This window comes from Schistocerca nitens, chromosome 9 (assembly GCF_023898315.1).
Source record: "Schistocerca nitens isolate TAMUIC-IGC-003100 chromosome 9, iqSchNite1.1, whole genome shotgun sequence".
NCBI classification, from domain to species: domain Eukaryota; kingdom Metazoa; phylum Arthropoda; class Insecta; order Orthoptera; family Acrididae; genus Schistocerca; species Schistocerca nitens.
Genome location: NC_064622.1, coordinates 324,187,483 through 324,205,677, shown reverse-complemented (window position 1 = coordinate 324,205,677; position 18,195 = coordinate 324,187,483). Strand labels below are relative to the sequence as shown.

General features: G+C 37.0%; 1 protein-coding gene across 3 annotated transcripts in view; it reads left to right on the top strand.

Moving 5' to 3' along the window:
- Nucleotides 1-17,545, top strand: part of LOC126203344 (DNA-binding protein Ets97D-like) — a 56,715-nt gene extending 39,170 nt beyond the window's left edge. For all 3 annotated transcript variants that reach the window (XM_049937632.1, XM_049937631.1, XM_049937633.1), the window contains 4 exons: nucleotides 1,228-1,440; nucleotides 9,685-9,864; nucleotides 10,022-10,245; nucleotides 17,330-17,545. In XM_049937632.1, coding sequence (XP_049793589.1) covers nucleotides 1,228-1,440; nucleotides 9,685-9,864; nucleotides 10,022-10,245; nucleotides 17,330-17,473 — 761 coding nt within the window. In that variant the 3' untranslated portion in view covers nucleotides 17,474-17,545. The remainder of the gene's footprint in view (nucleotides 1-1,227; nucleotides 1,441-9,684; nucleotides 9,865-10,021; nucleotides 10,246-17,329) is intronic.
- The last annotated feature ends 650 nt before the right edge of the window (nucleotides 17,546-18,195 follow it).

The following is an 18,195-nucleotide window of genomic DNA, read 5'->3' as shown; positions in this document are numbered from 1 at the left end:
GTCTATTCCGTTCATGTGCTATTCCTAGTCCTTTGGTGACTCTGACAGATCACAAAGTCATCGCCAAACCTCACAGCTTCTTATTTCATCTTAATTACATTATATTTACGTTGAAACTCGGCTGTTAGTCATTACCAAGTCCTGATCATTTATAAGTCTCCGTAGAGTCCATTGTGGTACGCTATAATATCCTTGTGGTACAATACTTTTGCTTCTTATGATATCTCCTCATTAGAAATGACACAGTGAGTTCCATGTGTTTGGGAATTCTCAGTTTAATTGCACACTTGTGTGGTATTCTGTAAACAAATATTTTGTGTAGTATGCAATGGTGCAGAATTATATTGCTGGATTTCTCGGAGACAAGTAAAACTGCATTGATACAGGTGCTGATGTCTACAGCCATTTAGAGCTCTTGAATGGACAGTGTAAGCTGATTTTCAACAACAGTTGCTTTTGGAATCCATGTTAATTTCTACGCATCTGTTCTGTCTCCAAGAAAGTCGTCACACATGAAAACAAAATACATTCTGTAATCCTACAACAAATTTAAGTTACTGAGATAGGTCTTCAGTATCTTAAAGACTAGATCAAACTGTGCCTTTTTCCTGCCTTGTGGCATGCTCTGTTGTTCCAGTAATCTACGCTACACTGTTGTTAGGACCTAATGGGTATCCCTTCAGTTTTAGTGACCTTTCCTCTATTGTTCAGTCCTATGCTGACTTATTTGTACACATGTTATTTTTGCTGCTGCGAGATGATTGAAAATAAGTACTATGTTTTATCTTTTGCGTAACAATTTCTGAAGAAGGTGGAAGGAGACGACATAAATGAAGACAAAAGTAAAGTAGAAATGTTGTATGAGAAGGAAGCCTGACATACAAAACAGTATCCAAGTGTAAGTCATTATATGCTGAAACATGATAATTCATGTTACCTCTTTGCTAGGCCTTCTGTAGCTGATGTTTGTGTTGATGAAAATGGTAGTGGTAATTTATTTTAGTTATGCAGACATGTGGAATATCATCTTCCTCTGCTTCAAAAATTGCCTGGTACTTCTTGGTTTCCCAAGAGAGTAATAAAAAAAAAAGCAACTCCATACAATTTAGGCCATTCAAAATTACGCGAACAGCTTAAATTTCCTACTGACAAAATAACTTTTTTCCTGTTTATTATGTATGTAAAGTGAAATTCTTTCCTGGACGATAAGTAGAATGTCTCTCTCAGATCCAGCAGAATGGTCAGTGACACATGTGCGACACTGGCTTACTTGGGCAGTGCGTACATTCAACCTGGCAGGTCTGCGGCTTATGGACTGGGCCATTACAGGAAAGCAGCTCCTGGCCCTCACACCCACTGAGTTCCACCGTAAAGTGCCCTCCGACCCAGGAGGTATATTTTGGACCCATCTTGAGCTTCTGCGAAAGACAAAAATGGTTGGTAAGTGGCTCTCGCATTTCTCTCATTTACAGTTATGGTTGATTGTGCAGGATTTATTAGGGAGCAACTCTTGTTTCTTGTGATTTATTATTTTTGTCTGGGGTATTCTGCATGAGCGAGCTCCGTGCCAACACAAGAACATTAAAATTGTTCTCTCTCTCTCTCTCTCTCTCTGTGTGTGTGTGTGTGTGTGTGTGTGTGTGTGTGTGTGTGTGTGTGTGTGTTTGACGTTCGCTTGCTTTATTTCTTCGTTGATGGTCCTCGGTGTCGATGTACTGCGTTGTTATACTTGTTATACTGGCTGAAAAAAAGGGGGGGGGGGTGGAAGTTCAACACTGACTACTTTAAATGATGTAGCCAACAGTTGCATTTGATATTTCTTTACTTTCACTGGTCACAACCCCCCAATATTACACAGTTAATATGGCCAGTTAACTATTGGCAAATTTTGATAAGCCTCATTAACAGTTTGCAGGCATACGTCAGCATACTGCTACAATAGTTTACTGTTGAACATCTATGAGCAGTAAACACCCAACAACACAGTTCTTGCAGAATAATACACTACATATTGAACAGACACCGTCATTGTTTCAACACACGGCCTATTTGTTACACGTCTTTCACAGTTAACAGAATGAGATTTTCACTCTGCAGCGGAGTGTGCGCTGATATGAAACTTCCTGGCAGATTAAAACTGTGAGCCCGACCGAGACTCGAACTCGGCACCTTTGCCTTTCGCGGGCAAGTGCTCTACCAACTGAGCTACCGAAGCACGACTCACGCCCGGTACCCACAGCTTTACTTCTGCCAGTACCTCGTCTCCTACCTTCCAAACTTTACAGAAGCTCTCCTGCGAACCATGCAGAACTAGCACTCCTGAAAGAAAGGATATTGCGGAGACATGGCTTAGCCACAGCCTGGGGGATGTTTCCAGAATGCTGGAAACATCCCCCAGGCTGTGGCTAAGCCATGTCTCCGCAATATCCTTTCTTTCAGGAGTGCTAGTTCTGCATGGTTCGCAGGAGAGCTTCTGTAAAGTTTGGAAGGTAGGAGACGAGGTACTGGCAGAAGTAAAGCTGTGGGTACCGGGCGTGAGTCGTGCTTCGGTAGCTCAGTTGGTAGAGCACTTGCCCGCGAAAGGCAAAGGTCCCGAGTTCGAGTCTCGGTCGGGCTCACAGTTTTAATCTGCCAGGAAGTTTGCACAGTTAAGTTGATGCATTGTTGTTCTAACCAATACAGGTTTCTCTTCAGAAACTCTGCCATGGACTGACTGTCTTGGAACCAAAAATCGGGCCTTTATATATCATCACAATAATGGTCACTGAAACTATACATTGTTTGATGTTACAGAAATTACAGTTGTAAACATTCTTCATTCAGTTAACTGAATATATAGAAAAATTCAGTCTTTTTAACAGTTTTTTTTCTACTACGAGGGTTAAACCAAATTATTTCTTTAAATGATGGACTTAACAGATATAGTTACTTAGACAATACTTTTGACAAAACTAGCAATTACTTTGGATTTAATTAAGGGTTGGCTTTGCTAACTTGTTTTCAAGTAGAGCCAAATAAATACTTTAAGAATGCCAGTGTTTCGTCTTCCAAATGTTTATAATTAGTACAGAATTTATATTTGTTTATAAGTCAACAATAGAATTTAAGTAAGAAACAATTACCGATTACACCCTATAACAAAAGATATTAACTAGGAATAGTCGAAATAAATTAGAAAATCAATTACATACATAAAACTAAGCACAAAATTAGATCTGGTGCTATATTCTTTAAGACTAAGGGCGAACCTGTCTCTTTTATGAAAATGCAGATTATACTCATGTATGTTAATGGTAATTAGTTAAAAATAAAAAATAAAAAAAACGAACTAAGAAGGCAGGTGGCCAAACAGGAGGGGAAGTAAAAAGATCCAGCTTGCTTCGTCACCTCTCTCTCTCTCTCTCTCTCTCTCTCTCTCTCTCTCTCTCTCTCTCTCTCTCTCTCTCTCTCCCCTCCCCCCCTCTCCCTCTCACTCTGTGCGTGCATATGTGTGTGTGTGTGTGTGTGTGTGTGTGTGTGTGTAACCTCTGTTCGTGTTTTGTAATCAAAAGTACAATAAAAGACTTCCTAGAAATCAGAGTCGATGAGTCCTAGTTTTGGTGGAAGTAGAGTTCTTCTACAGACATAAGAAGAAATATCAATGAGCTGAGTATTGGCAGACTTCTCGGTCCTGAAGACCAAAGATGAGGAAATTTGTAAGTTAACTGAACCCTCACATGTGGCGACCCTTGTGTGAGATGAACTGGAACAGGATTAAGCAATAATGCTACATCCATCTGAAAACTGAATAACCAGATTCAGTGTCAACAAGGAAGTTTTTGGCAGTACTGACATAACTATTCAGTGTCCAAGAGAAATGATTGATTGACGCTGAAACATCAAGAAGTGGTAGTATAGCTAAAGACACAAAAAGAAAAATACAATAAATTTGAATAATATATGCTTTTAAGCTGAGGAATTACAAGAATACGTCATACAACCAGGATTCATTTATCAAAAGTGAAGACGGAATTCGAACTACTATGAGTAATGAATGGTTATATTGACAATTTCCCCTGAGATATCCAGCGACAATCAGGAATTTCACCTATATCTACTGACATACAGAAAACCAAAGTACCCATGACGAACGGCGCTATATGTCATTCAGAGCATAGAAGGTTGGCATCTGTCCATGAGGCTGTAGTCCAACAAACACCTGCCAAGCAGCACACAGTACTGAGAGTAGCAGATGATGCCAAATGGCAAGCAGCTGTCCATGGACAAAATGCCGTAACTCAGTAGGTTCAGATATTTTTTCTTCTTTTCAAAGTGCAATGTTGTGACCCCATGAATACAAAGATTAAATTGAAGTATTTTGTTATGACAACTTCTGTGAATATAGTTGTTTACAATTAGGTCTCTGTGACATTAATATGTTCCATTGTTACGACAAGTGCTGTTACATACAGTAAGTTACAACTAATTCATGACAGCAAATACAAATACATCCATTCCACTATTATGACAACTTATGTTGGAAATAGTTCACTACAGCTGTGCTATTGCTGTATATGGTTATAAATTTTCTTTAGTTTGGGAGTAATATGATGGCATACACAGACCACAGCTTAACCATACAAGAGTTAATTCAGACAGTTTTCCAACAGTTGGCTCACTTAAATAAAATAGTTATGCATATAGATGACAATGTCACCCAAGGTGAAAACAGATTGCTGCAAATTGACACCAGACATACAAATTTAAAAACACAGTTTAATGAATTTGCTACCTAACAGAACAGTAAATTAAATACATTGGAAACAAGACTGAACATGGGTTTCCATCGTGTTTCTGAAATAGATAGGCAGTTAGAGATAATGGAAACCAAATAAGATGATACTTAATGAGTACATGTTATTAAGGCACAAGATGACAAATTAGTGCAAAGAATTGAGATGTTAGAGAAAAAAAACTGATGGGTACTAAAACAGTGTCACATACTTATAATAACAAAATATTGATGTTTTGTCAGTAATAATTAACAAATTGGAACCTAGATTACAAAAACTTGAATTAAGTTAGGACATAAGTTGTAAAGGAGTACGTACTAGAACTACAGAATTTGTAGACAACAAATCTGCATGTACTGCAACTACATGTGTATTATCAGGAACACCAACAGGTCACAGCAGCAATAGTTTAGTGCAGACACAAATGCAATGATATCAAATAACACTTTGAGCTTAGAGGAGACGAAGAAAGAATGAAGAAGAGAGGTAGAAGACCTGTTGTTAATAAAGAATGGATAGTAACTAGTAACTGTGATGACTTTACCACAACACTGAGCAAATGATTAAATCAGATATTTCCCATGTTTTCACCCAGATTTATTTCTAAAGCCATTTAAGAACATCTTACCCGATTCTTAATCCAATTTCAATAAGATATGATTTGTGATAAACCATTTGATGGGTGACACTGCACAGTGGTGTATGTCACAGCTAGAAGAGTTCACAACTTACATTAATTTTAACTGTCCACCATGATTGCCAGACGTTACACCATTACATTTTTGTTTATGGTGTTGGATGAAGTCTGAGGTGTTCAAACGAAAGGTAAATATGTGAGATGACCTGCTTGATCTCATAATCAGCTCTGCTGCCCTCATTAGGTGAACATGCACGGACATTCGGACAAGCAACACAAAAATGTTTCTTGAGGGTGCACAAATGCATTGAGGTTGATGGTGGGATATTCAAACATTTGTTTGAACTGTACAACAGATGTAATGTGATGTGTATGATAATGCTTAGAGGTGAATGTGTTAATATTTTTCAGTTGGTATATTGTAAAATACATATTATAATGTTAACTAACTGATGTACATATTGAGATATTATTGATGTCCTGTCAAATGAGACACCACTGAGATATTATGTCAGTGTGGGCCACTTTGCAGTCTCTTTATAGGGATATTAAGGATCAGTGGCTTAATGGGATATTCTGGTTGACCGTATCTTACGTAGCTCATTTGCAATACTAAATTCCGCTGCCTTCTTTCCAGAGATCGCACCTAACAACTCACATATACCTGAAGATTAGTAATATTATTATTTAGACAGGTTCATTCCAATCTAGCAGTTGAATTGTTGCAATGAATGGTATTCGTGCTTCAGATATTATGTTGCAAATGTAATTATGTGAGCTCAATCAAAGATTCTCTCTATCAGTGCATTTTGTTTACTGTGCTAACCAAGGATTACTGTTAACACCAAGACCAGCAAGTGCAACTATGTCTGGCTGCCATATTGAAAAATTCTCAAGCCTAGCAAATGATTATTCATGCAATTTATAATCACTTTAGTTACTTCCTGAATAATAAAACTGATCACTTTTCATTGATAATGTCTATCAGGTCCTTAAGCTTTGAAAATATTCAAGATTTGACAGTGTATTACAAATTTTCATGATTTCACAGAGTCAAGAGATTCTGCACCACTTTCCCATGACAGTGTAATAGTTTAAATTTCCATTCAGAAAAAAAGATCATTCTTATCCAGATCTTCAAACACTTATCAGTGCACATAAATTGGATTCTGTATTTTCTAAAATAATGAATTCCAGAAACACTTTTATCTTCTTTCCTGAGTAACATATGCCATTGCATCTAAGGGAAGCTTCCAGCATCTTCTTCAGGCTCTGTGAAGGCTACATGTGGTGACGTCACCATTTTGTGCAAGCCTGGAAATCCCTTTGGATACTGCCTAGCAGCAGTACACCTCACAAAACATAAGAAACAAACAAATGCACACATCTGTAGGTTTCAAAAAATTAAAATAATTCGCATAAACATTCTCTCTGTTATATGATACTTAAAATTAACAAACACGGATGGATACTTACCACATGTCATTGCTATTATAACTGATACAGTAAAAAGCCCTGTATCATCACACTATGTAAACCTGAAAATGTGTTGAATAATGCAGAAAATAAATAACAATGTACATGAAGTGTGTTCTACCCTCTGAAACATGTGGACTGTGGCATATGTCCATATGAAGTTTCTTGCATCAGATGATTGTGCCTGTCATATACTTAATAGTGACCATTTTTCCTGGGACACCCTGTATAATGAACATATTTTCCTCAAGTAAATTAAACATATAGACCTTGCTAACAGTATAAAAGGTTTTCTAAAACACAAATATGCTATAGAAAAAAATGTAGAAATTTGTACACGAAATTCTTGTTACCTTCTGATGATAGGCCTAGACCTGTTATTAGAAATGTATTTTTTTTTTCTTTTTCTTCAACCCCCCCTCCCCCCCCCCCCCAGAATTATGTGACTGTTTGAAGTTTTCCCCCTTACTGCAGTTTAAGAGAATATTTCAACTCAACCCCACACACAATATTAGTCACCTTAGAATACAATCACATTTAAAACTGACTAGTTTTGACAGAGCTATGTAATGAGGGCAGACTCAAAATAGATTTCAGATAGCAGATGTCCATGACATTGTTTCACCAATTCTTTCAAAGAGTATATTCCTTCCTGCAGAATTGAAGTGTTAACAGATTACCAACCTACCATCTGGACATACAGTTTTTTTTATATTGGCGAGTTCTGATACATTCCCGATAGTATGTAAATGGGAGACTTTTTTTTGTCTCAGACATTTAGTAATTTTCGTCATCAGTTTGTATAAAATTATGTGGATTTTATCCCAAAGGATTTTTTTCTGATCACCTTATGGATTCATCAGTAGAGATCTCATCTTTCAGTTTATTATTTTGTAAGTAAATTATCTTGTTCAATAAATAATATATCCTGAAAATGTATCAAAATGGAAATTCAACAGTAAGAGAGTTAAAATTACAATTTTAACATATCTCTGGAATTTTCTTATATATATTTAAGTTGTACAAAGACCTGCAAATTGTATAGTATCTTTTCTTATGGATAGACAAATAATCTCCCACACAAATATAATGATCTCATGAATATGTAGACACAGTTGAAAGGCTGGCCTGTGCCAGACTGGTATAAAACCAAAAATTCCTACATATTGCGAGCAGTAAACATGAATTATCAGTACTTATGTTTTTGGATAGGGTCTGCCTTTAGCAAAACACAATTTTTTTTAACCCAAACATCTTTCACTGCAGTTGCAGCATCTTCAGTGTGATTTTATTTTATGGCTGTTAAAGATAAAGAATTTTCTTTACTGTTTGTATACATGTAAATATTAGTTTTTAAATCGTAATTACAGATATTTGAAAAAACACACAAATTATGAATTCACACATTTTTACCAGATCGTGTGGTTTTCCTGGTGTATTATGTTCCTACCATGACTGTTTTGTTTCACAGTTTGTCATCTGCAACCACTTACACCTTAAATCGTAATTTTTCTTCAGTAATTTATCTACACTTATTGAAGCCAAAATTACGATTTGAAGATTTGAAAATTGTTATGGCTATGCCTGGAATTAATTGTGTGTGTGTGTGTGTGTGTGTGTGTGTGTGTGTGTGTGTGTGTGTGTGTATTTACATTGTGTTTCTCTTATATTTTTTCATCATCTTCATCACTGGCAAACACTATATATTGAACTGTCACTGATTCACTGTTTACAAGCTGTAAAAACAAACATGGCTGTCTGAACATGCCTCTAGGACTGACTCAAACTTTCATTGCCACTGATGCTTCCATCTGTGATTTCTGAAAGCTACTGGCAGAGGTTCTCTCATGGCGTAAGTGGGAATAGCAGCAGTCATGGAACAGGATCTGCTGCAAGGTATTAATATGAAATGAATTAGGTGTTTGGCAATAATAGGAGGGGACATCAGTAAGAATGAAAGTTTCAATCAGGCATGAAGATGTGCTCATATAGCCTAACTGTTGAGGCAACTGCTCATCATAGATAAGCAAGGAATCTTGTTTTGAGTTGCTACATATTCATTACATTGAGGTTAAAGATATCTGAACAGTTTACACTGATATCTTTTCGTTTCAGTGCATTTGATTAATTCTGTATGATATATTCAGTGTAAGTGGTATGTCTCATGTGAATTAGATAGGTTGAATTTTGGATTACAGTGTTATTGCTTCCTGTATATAATGGTATTCCACTTCATATCCTCAGACCAGGCAGTGGCCAGGCATGTGTGTTTTGATGATGACTTCACTTTGGCTGAACTTGAAATCCCACTCTCCGATCACTGCCATGCTTGTTCTCAGGAAGAGCTTCAAACAGAACATCCACAATGAATTAGCTTATATAAATACAAAATAACTGACCAGCTATTACTTACTGATTTATGCTAGTTGTCGCCTATCTTACCACTCGAAATGAAACTGTTTTGGGCAAACTCCTGAATTAAACATTTCAAACACAGTCTAGTGTTCCAGTCTATCGAACTTCTTGCAGTGACTGGGATGGCACAGTTAGTGACTGCTTAGTTATCCCCTTAGTCTCAAGAGAAGCCTGGCCCACATAGAAAACTATAAAGGTTATTCTGTCCTGCAAATGCAAATTTGTAGCAATTGCAAAAGAAAGATGTTGGCGAATGCAAAAGAAAGATGTTGGTGACTGAATTCTAGAAATTTTTGTTGTGTTATTAAAGACTTGAGAAGTGTTGCATTGGAATTTAGTATAAATATGTGTTGTTAATGCCTAGAAACATTTTTTTTCCCCCAGTGGTCATGCAGAAATCTCAGTCAGATCCCTCATCGCCCTCTGTCACACCACCTCCAGTTATTGCCCGAGGCAGACCAACTCGCATTCAGCAGAGACTTGGAAAATTGCCACGTGTTGTCGGTCTCCCACTTAGTGTTGTTGAAGCCAGTGGAACACTCATAGGATGTGGGAATCGTACAGGTAGGTTTCCATCAATTTCCTCACAAGTTTCAAGATACTTTACGAAAATGGGATATATGTTGCCTGAAAATTTTATTGTATTTTTAATCTCATTGGCAATTAAGCATAATGTAACAAGTGTTTGCATTCCTAAAAATGTTGTTTGATATTTTTGTAGGCAATAATGGCCAGATACAACTCTGGCAATTCCTTCTGGAACTTCTGACTGACAAGGAGCATGTTGAAGTGATCCAGTGGGAAGGGACAGAGGGTGAATTTAAACTTACTAATCCAGAAATGGTTGCCCAGCTGTGGGGAGAGCGAAAGAACAAGCCAACAATGAACTACGAGAAACTTTCTCGTGCCCTCCGTTATTATTATGATGGTGATATGATTGCCAAAGTGAGTAGTTTGGATTATACTAATGCTCTCTGTAGCACACTTTTATTATAGCACTGGGAGACTTTAGTGTGGGTTATTGTTTATGGTCTACCTGAAGGTATCACAGTGACATACTCCTCGTAGAACAACTGACAAGGGAACTTTCATGTTGAAACACACTTCGGTTATTTTTTCTTCACTGTTAACCATTTCTGCAAAACATTGCTGAGATGAACTGGAAATTACTCACAACAAATTATGAAATGAGATTTTTTGCCTGGCCTCTTCTCTTAAAATTGCTTAGCGTGCAGTCCTAAAATCTCACAATAGGCATTGTAGTACTCACTTGTCACGGTTTCTGTTGGTTTGCACAGTGAGTGCTGAATTACTGATTGAAAGTAACTAAACATTTGCAGAGGATACGATTTATATTTTATTCATAAAGTGTTTTTCAAATTGGTTAAGAGTATACACAAATAAAACAAGATTTCCAAAAAGTTGGTGACAATTTTTTTTCTTTGAAACTGTTGCCTTAGTAGAAAATACTGATGCAGTGCCTCAAACTTAGTTTTGTTCGTGATAAATGTTTCACTTAGGAAACTGTATTATTTTGCTATCTATGTAGCAAAACTTATCTGCTACATTCAGTTTCTCATTTCCTATTCTAATCCCTTCAGTATTGCCTGATTTAATTCAGTCTAATATTGCTGTATTATGAGCAGCGTCACATACACATATAGTTTTTGGAAAAAAGGGGGGGATGAGAAATCTAGTAGCGTTTCAGTGAGTGGAATACTAAAAAGGATGTTACCTGGCTGGAAGGTATGGTAACCTGTCCATAATAATAATAATAATAATAATCTCTGCTAATGTTCTGTAAACTTGATTCACTATTGGAATAATTCTCAGCAGAAGTACAGTCATTGTACCAGTATCTGTACTACTTTATCAATGTACGTTTGAAATGCAACTGATAATGAACGATTATTCTATCCGAGAACTTTCATTGTTGTTATACATGGTGGTTATAATTAAGCTTTCAGTACTTGAGCCATTGGAGCCAGAAAACTGTTTACCATGTGGATATCTAACTTAATAGAAATGATGCCAGACTGCACTGCAGGATTATTTGTGTTTTTTGTAATGTAACTGTTATGACTTGTTAGGCCCTGGTAGTGGTACAGTGACATAAGATTGAAACGCAAACAGCAGTGTGTATTACAGTCGCAGTCCACATGGGCATTGACAAGGTGCTTTATTCATAAACCTGTTTCATCAAAACAATAGTGATAGTGTTGCTGCTCTTCATGAGTATCATTGTGTTAAAGGAATATGGAGAGGTCCTCTCTCCACAACTTGATTGAAGAACATGATTCAGAAGTTCAAATTAACTGGCGATTTGCTGAATTTCTCGTGGGAGAGGCCTGTGAACCTCTCTCGTGCACACGTAAGCTCTGTGTGGTGCATGTGCAGTTGAGCTGTGCAGAGCTACTGAGACTGTTCAAGGTCACACTATGACTGTCCCAGGGCAGCCCAGAGAGCTACGGCATCAAGAAGAATCACTTTTCTTCTATTGCCAAGATCAACGTATGTATGTGTGTGTGTGTGTGTGTGTTTTTTTTTTTTTTCTTTAAAACTAATCTTTATTAATATTGATAATATAGTGTTATGTCTCCAATTAATCTAAATTCTTCTGTAGTGCCTTATCCCTTCATCCAGCAAGAAACACTCTCCTCCTATTACAAGAAAACAGCACCAATTCAGCATCACTCATATATGAAGACTCCCCAAAGTCCTTATTAGCGAACTCTGACATGTGAAAGGTGTTGTATGCAATCACATCTCTGTGGCGCAGCTGAGTGTGTTTCTTGCTGGATTAAGGGTCCTGGTACTACAGAAGAATTTGGATTAATTGGAGATGTAACAGTTTATTATCATTTTTAATAATGATTAGTTTCAAGTGAAAAAATACACATTGATCTTGCCAGAAATTGAGATGTGGTTCTTCTTGGTGTTGTAGCTCTGTGGGCTGGCCTGGGACAGTCACAGTGTTACCTTGAACAGCCTCAGTAACTCTGCACAGCTTGGTTGCACACGCGCAACACAGAGTTAAAGTCATGTGACTATGACATCACAGAAGTTCGTGAGAGGGAGATTCGCCAGCCCTAGTTTTACTGGCCAGCAAAGGCGATTCTCCAGTGATGACAGAAGTGATTGCACAACACTGCAATCCAATGTGTGTATAAGGGGCCCCTTTTCTGGTGAGAGTTTGAGGCTGCTGCACAGGCAACTGCATTCAATGGAACTACTGAGATGCCATGTAATGGGAGGTGTTGACATCAGCGTCATCACATGTGCTGTTGTAAAGGCCCTTACTCCGTGCAGGAACTTCCATTGTTAATAATGATTTACAATTTTTAACACCTGGTCAGGAATCCATATGAAGGAATTTTTTCCCACAGAATGGAAGAAAAGTGTGGCATATGAAAAATGTAATATTTTTCTTTCCCAGACTTTGATGAGTTTACCACCAGGTTTCACACACAATCCAAAGTTTTCATTCCATTTGTGGAGATAAACATTTTATAAAGGTAACAATGAGCCAGTTGCGCTGATCACAGATTGTTGTGTATGGATGCACATTTTTCCTCATTTAATTAAAGTGTCCATTTTATTGTCCGTTTCTATTTTTAAAATTTAACTGTTTTGATTAGCTTGTAAATTTATGATTAATTAAAACCAGTGCAAGCTTCAGAAAAAATTCAAAAAGACGTGTGTAATGTCATCATTATTTCCTATTGATTGTTACAGATCTTTGCAACTCCATTTTTCCACCTGAACAATCACATACAGAATAGACAAAAAAAATCCTTTGGACATTACTGGCATTGTTTCATACGACTGTCATTCAATAGATACACCCCTGCTTTTCCTTCATCTTACATGATAATTTTAATTTCCAACATTTCTTTCATTGATAGTGCATAATTAAATGTGGCATTATGCACCATAGGTTCTCCACAAGTATAATTACTTTTCATTTATTTTATTGTTGGTGGGTTAGCTGTCTTCAGTACTGAGTGTCCCTGTTGTTACTAGCCATGTGATTGCGCTATTTAAATGTTCACTCAAAAGTTGACCCACCATTTTTCACATCACTCAATTTTCATACACTTTCTGTAGATGACTTTGGTTGATGTCTGTTTCAAAACACACTCACAGAGTTTCGCATCACTTATACGGAAAGTTTGAACACAACATTTTTTTAACCTTGAACTGTGGTTGATATGTTTCCAACATTTCTCAGAAGTTGAAAGGAAAAGTGTTAAAAATGAAGGATAGTATTCATTTTTTGTGAAAGCCCTGAAGTGAGAACTGTGCTGATAATCAGATGTCCTCACTTTTCCCAGTTATGCTCGCTACTCTCAGTGAACTACAGCTGGTGCCATCAAAGAGTGTCCATCTCTTAGTTTCAAGTGCCAAACCAGGAAAAACATCTTTTCATGATTTTATTTAGGTAATTTTTTGAGTTTTTGCCAGCTGAAATTTGGCAAGTGGTTTTTCAGCGACAGTTAAGTAGGAGTGGCAAAAATATTATGGTCAGTTACAGCATAACAATTTGAATCTTTTATTCTAAGAAGAAGAATATGTTCCAAGTGTTACATCTCACCACTTACCATTCCATTTAATGGAATGATGCCCCATCTGTGACCAAACATGGATGGGTGAAGACAAAAATGTAATTGTGTTAGATTTACTTTCATTCCAATTGATCTGTAGTGAGGAGGTCCTCCAGGATATAAAACATGTCAGAAAAACAGGTCCCAAGTGGAATGATCATCTTTTTTTTAAATGAACTCTGTATGACAGAATCATTTTACAAACAGTCATTTACTAAGATCGCATTAATGCACTGAATTAAAAAAAATGTTTTTTATTTGTAAAGTAATAAACATATGATAGAACTACTTATAAGAAAGAAACATTCCACATGGGAAAAATATATTAAAAAACAAAGATGCTGTGACTTACCATACGAGAAAGCGCTGGTGGATTGACACAATAAAAAACACACAAACACACACACACACAAATTTCAAGCTTTCGCAACCCACAGTTGCTTCAACAGGAAAGAGGGAAGGAGAGGGAATGACTCCTTACCCTCTGCCTTAAAACCCACATCCTTTCGTCTTTCCCTCATCTTCCCTCTTTCCTGATGAAGCAACCATGGGTTGCGAAAGCTTGAAATTTGTGTGTGTGTTTATGTGTTTTTTATTGTGTCTATCTACCAGCGCTTTCTCGTTTGGTAAGTCACAGCATCTTTGTTTTTTACTACAAAAAACGAAACTTGCCTAGCTTGAAGAGGGAAACCAGATAATGCTATGGTTGGCCCACTAGATGGCGCTGCCATAGGTCAAACGGATATTAACTGTTTTTTTAAATAGAAAACCCGATTTTTTATTACATTTTCGTGTAGTACATAAAGAAACCTAAACAGGTTTCTGCAGGATGTTCTTGTTCACACCACTTGTTCCTGCAAAACTTTAGCTTGGCTTGATGAATTACCCCAAAAAACAATCCCACATGACATTATGGAATGAAAGTAAGCACAGTATGCCAGATTTTTCATTTTTATATCCCCTATGGCTGACACAATTCACATTGCAAATAGATTTGTTAAGAAGCTTCAGCAGTTCTGTGGTGTGCTCCTCCCAGTTGAATTTGTTATCAAGCTGTAATCCCAAGAACTTAACACTGTCCACTTCTTCTATCTGCTTGTCATCGTATGTTAGGCATGTACTGGTGGGACACCCCTTACAAGTCCTGAACTGCATGTAGTGTGTTTTTTCAAAGTTTAGTGACAAAGAATTGGCTAGGAACCAGTGATTAATGTCCACAAATATTTTATTAGCCGGTCTTTCTAAGACTGCACTTGATTTGCTATTTATTGCAATGTTTGTATCATTGGCAAACAAAACGAACTTGGCATCTGGTAATGTTACTGATGAAAGGTCATTGATATACACAAGTAAAAGTGAGGGCCCTAAAATGGAACCTTGTGGGACCCCACATGTAATTAGTTCCCAGTTGGATGACGCCTGATAGCGTAATACATGTCTCTTTCCTAACAACACCCTTTGTTTCCTGCCAGAGATGTAAGATTTGAACCATTTTGTAGCATTTCCTGTTGCACCATAATATTCTAATTTACTTAAAAGGATATTGTGATTTACACACTCAAATGCCTTTGACAGATCACCAGATATATGAGTTGCCTGCAATTTTTTGTCTAATGAATTAAGTACATTTTCACTGTAAATGTAGATAGCCTTCTCAATATCAGAACTCTTTAGAAATCCGAACTGCGACTTTGACAGTATGTTATTTGTGGTAAGATGGTTATAAAGCCGATTGTACATTACCTTTTCTAAAATTTTTGAGAATGCTGGCAAAAGTGAAATTGGACAGAAACTTGATGCTATTTCTTTATCTCCCTTCTTAACTGGCCCACCCACTACAACCACGGTGTCTTCCTTAGTGAAATCTTTGCAAAGTGATCCTCAATCCTCTGTCACCTGCTCCAGACCAGCACTAGGTTTAAAAAAATTGGTGACCTGTTATTCTGATCCTAGTTCATCCTGCAAAAGTTGGCCAACACCTCTTCCATGGGAACTACCTAACGACACCACTTTCTTTCTGTTTACTTTTTTCCCTACATTCTTACTTTTCAATTTGCTGCTGAAAGTTTGTTGCGCCCTGTCTACACCTGCAATTGCTTGAGGCTCACTAGCTTCTAACTGAAGCAACAGGACAAATCTATTTTCTACGTTCACTATGAAGCTGTCAGACAAAGTTATAGGCCTGTTCCTCCTGTCGCCTGTTGCCACTTCCCACCTCTCTTTACCCTTCTTTCTCCTTAACCTGTCAAGATCTCCCCAGCCTGAAGGACAGCAATTTTCCCCTCCTTTTCTAGTATCTTCCTATCTCTACTACATATTCCACAAAGCCACTGATGAGTCTCATTTACTTCCCCTATTCCCACGCCACTACAGACACCCACTTGGAAAAAACTACAGCACCTGTCACACCAAAGCCCCGACCTAACAGTTCTAAGGCAAGTCAAGCACTTTTCACACATGATAAACATAATAGTTTATTAAGAATAAGTCAGTTAAATTACAGATAAACACGAAAATATGATTCCACCAATTTGGCCTATACCGAACTGTATGTAAACAAAAACAACAGTGAAAGTTTATGAAACAACAACTCAAACTTTACGCTACTTTCCAGAAATGTGAGTTAAATAATGAAGAGGTATGTTATAGTTAAATTTCTGGAGAGAGCAAAGAACAATTAAACGAAATTCTATAGATTTGCTGAAGCAAAATGTAAACAGAAAATACGACTGTAACCCGACTGTATGATGTTTTTGCGTTTTCTGCTATACTACGTAAAGAAAAATGAAACCTTTAATGGTAAGCTAAAACAGCACACTAATACACCTATTTACCACATAATCAGTACTAAACTAAATGTTTTTATAATTTGAAATGGCTTATCTTTACAAAAACACCAAAACTCGTGCTAGGTGCCTGGCTGCAGTGTTTTGCTGAGAGAACTCTGGTAATCATATGTTACGCAGATGTGGGCACAGATAGAAATGGATATTATGCAAGTGGTGAAAATGTCCATGGGGCACATTGCTCAATTCAGGAATGTAAATTTATGCTTCAGTATAATAAATTAATTTTTCATTATGGCCAATTAGTTTGAAATACTGCATTAATTCTATTACAGAATCATGCAATCTGACTTTTTTGTTCAGGGGTAGTGGTTAGGGGAGATTTTGAACATTCTGTGTTCATGTCAGATGGGTTATTCATTCTCTCAACCTGCCCTCTAAAGATAACACATTTGCTGTTACAATAGTACTCTTCAGTAAGAAAACAAGTAATATGTCACATTAGCATATGATTTATTTATATAAATATGTTATGTTAGTATTTTGAAGGAAGCTGGTAGACATATAGAGGTTGATATTTGAGACACACAAAGCAGTACTACTCATAACTAAGTTGTATATTTCTTTTTATTCTTTCAGGTGCATGGGAAACGTTTTGTGTACAAGTTTGTATGTGACCTGAAGAAATTACTTGGTTATAGTGCCCGTGAACTGCATAAATTGGTCACAGAGTGTGCAAATGCTCATGCTCAGGCTCGTTTAGAGTCTAATTTTTCAAGCTGAGCTGTAAATAAAAATGCCATACTGTAAAAAGTATAAATATGCATAAAAATGTTAAATTTTTATGTTCCATGATATTGCTATCTGCCTGATTTGTGTCTGTGATTTCGATCTATTTGTGACCTAGATTGGTTGCTGGAGGAAGTGAATGCTTACACCAGGAATAAGGAGAAGCTCACAGCAAGTTACAGCAAATATAATTAAATTGTAATGAAGCAAACCTGACTACATAGCTTTCCCCCCATAACTGTTCATTTTTTGGAAATTGATTAAGGTGCCAAGTCAGGACACTCGTGTTCTATGAATGTACTTTAGGGTATGCAGAAAATTTGTTGTCACACTGATAATATACTATTAACTCCTGTTCTGAAATGAGTGTGGTTTGTTTGGACTTGAGGGGGAAAAAATTAAGAATTTGCAGTGAGGAGGAAATGCTTGTTCAAGAAGCTACACATACATTCATTGTATTGGTGACTGGCCAAAAAACATTGCGTACTGTACTTAAATGGGGAAGAAAATTTCTATTTACCAGAGGGCAGGAGCTGTAAAGATCAACAAAACAACCTTCTGATAAGTAAAAGTTTTTCTTATCTGTATTTTAAAACACTTTCCATTTGGAGTGGTTTTATCCACTCTCCTGGTGAGCATATTAAATATGAGTGATGTGTATGGATGTCGGTGTTCTACATCTGTGTCAATAGACATGCATTTACCCACTGAATGTC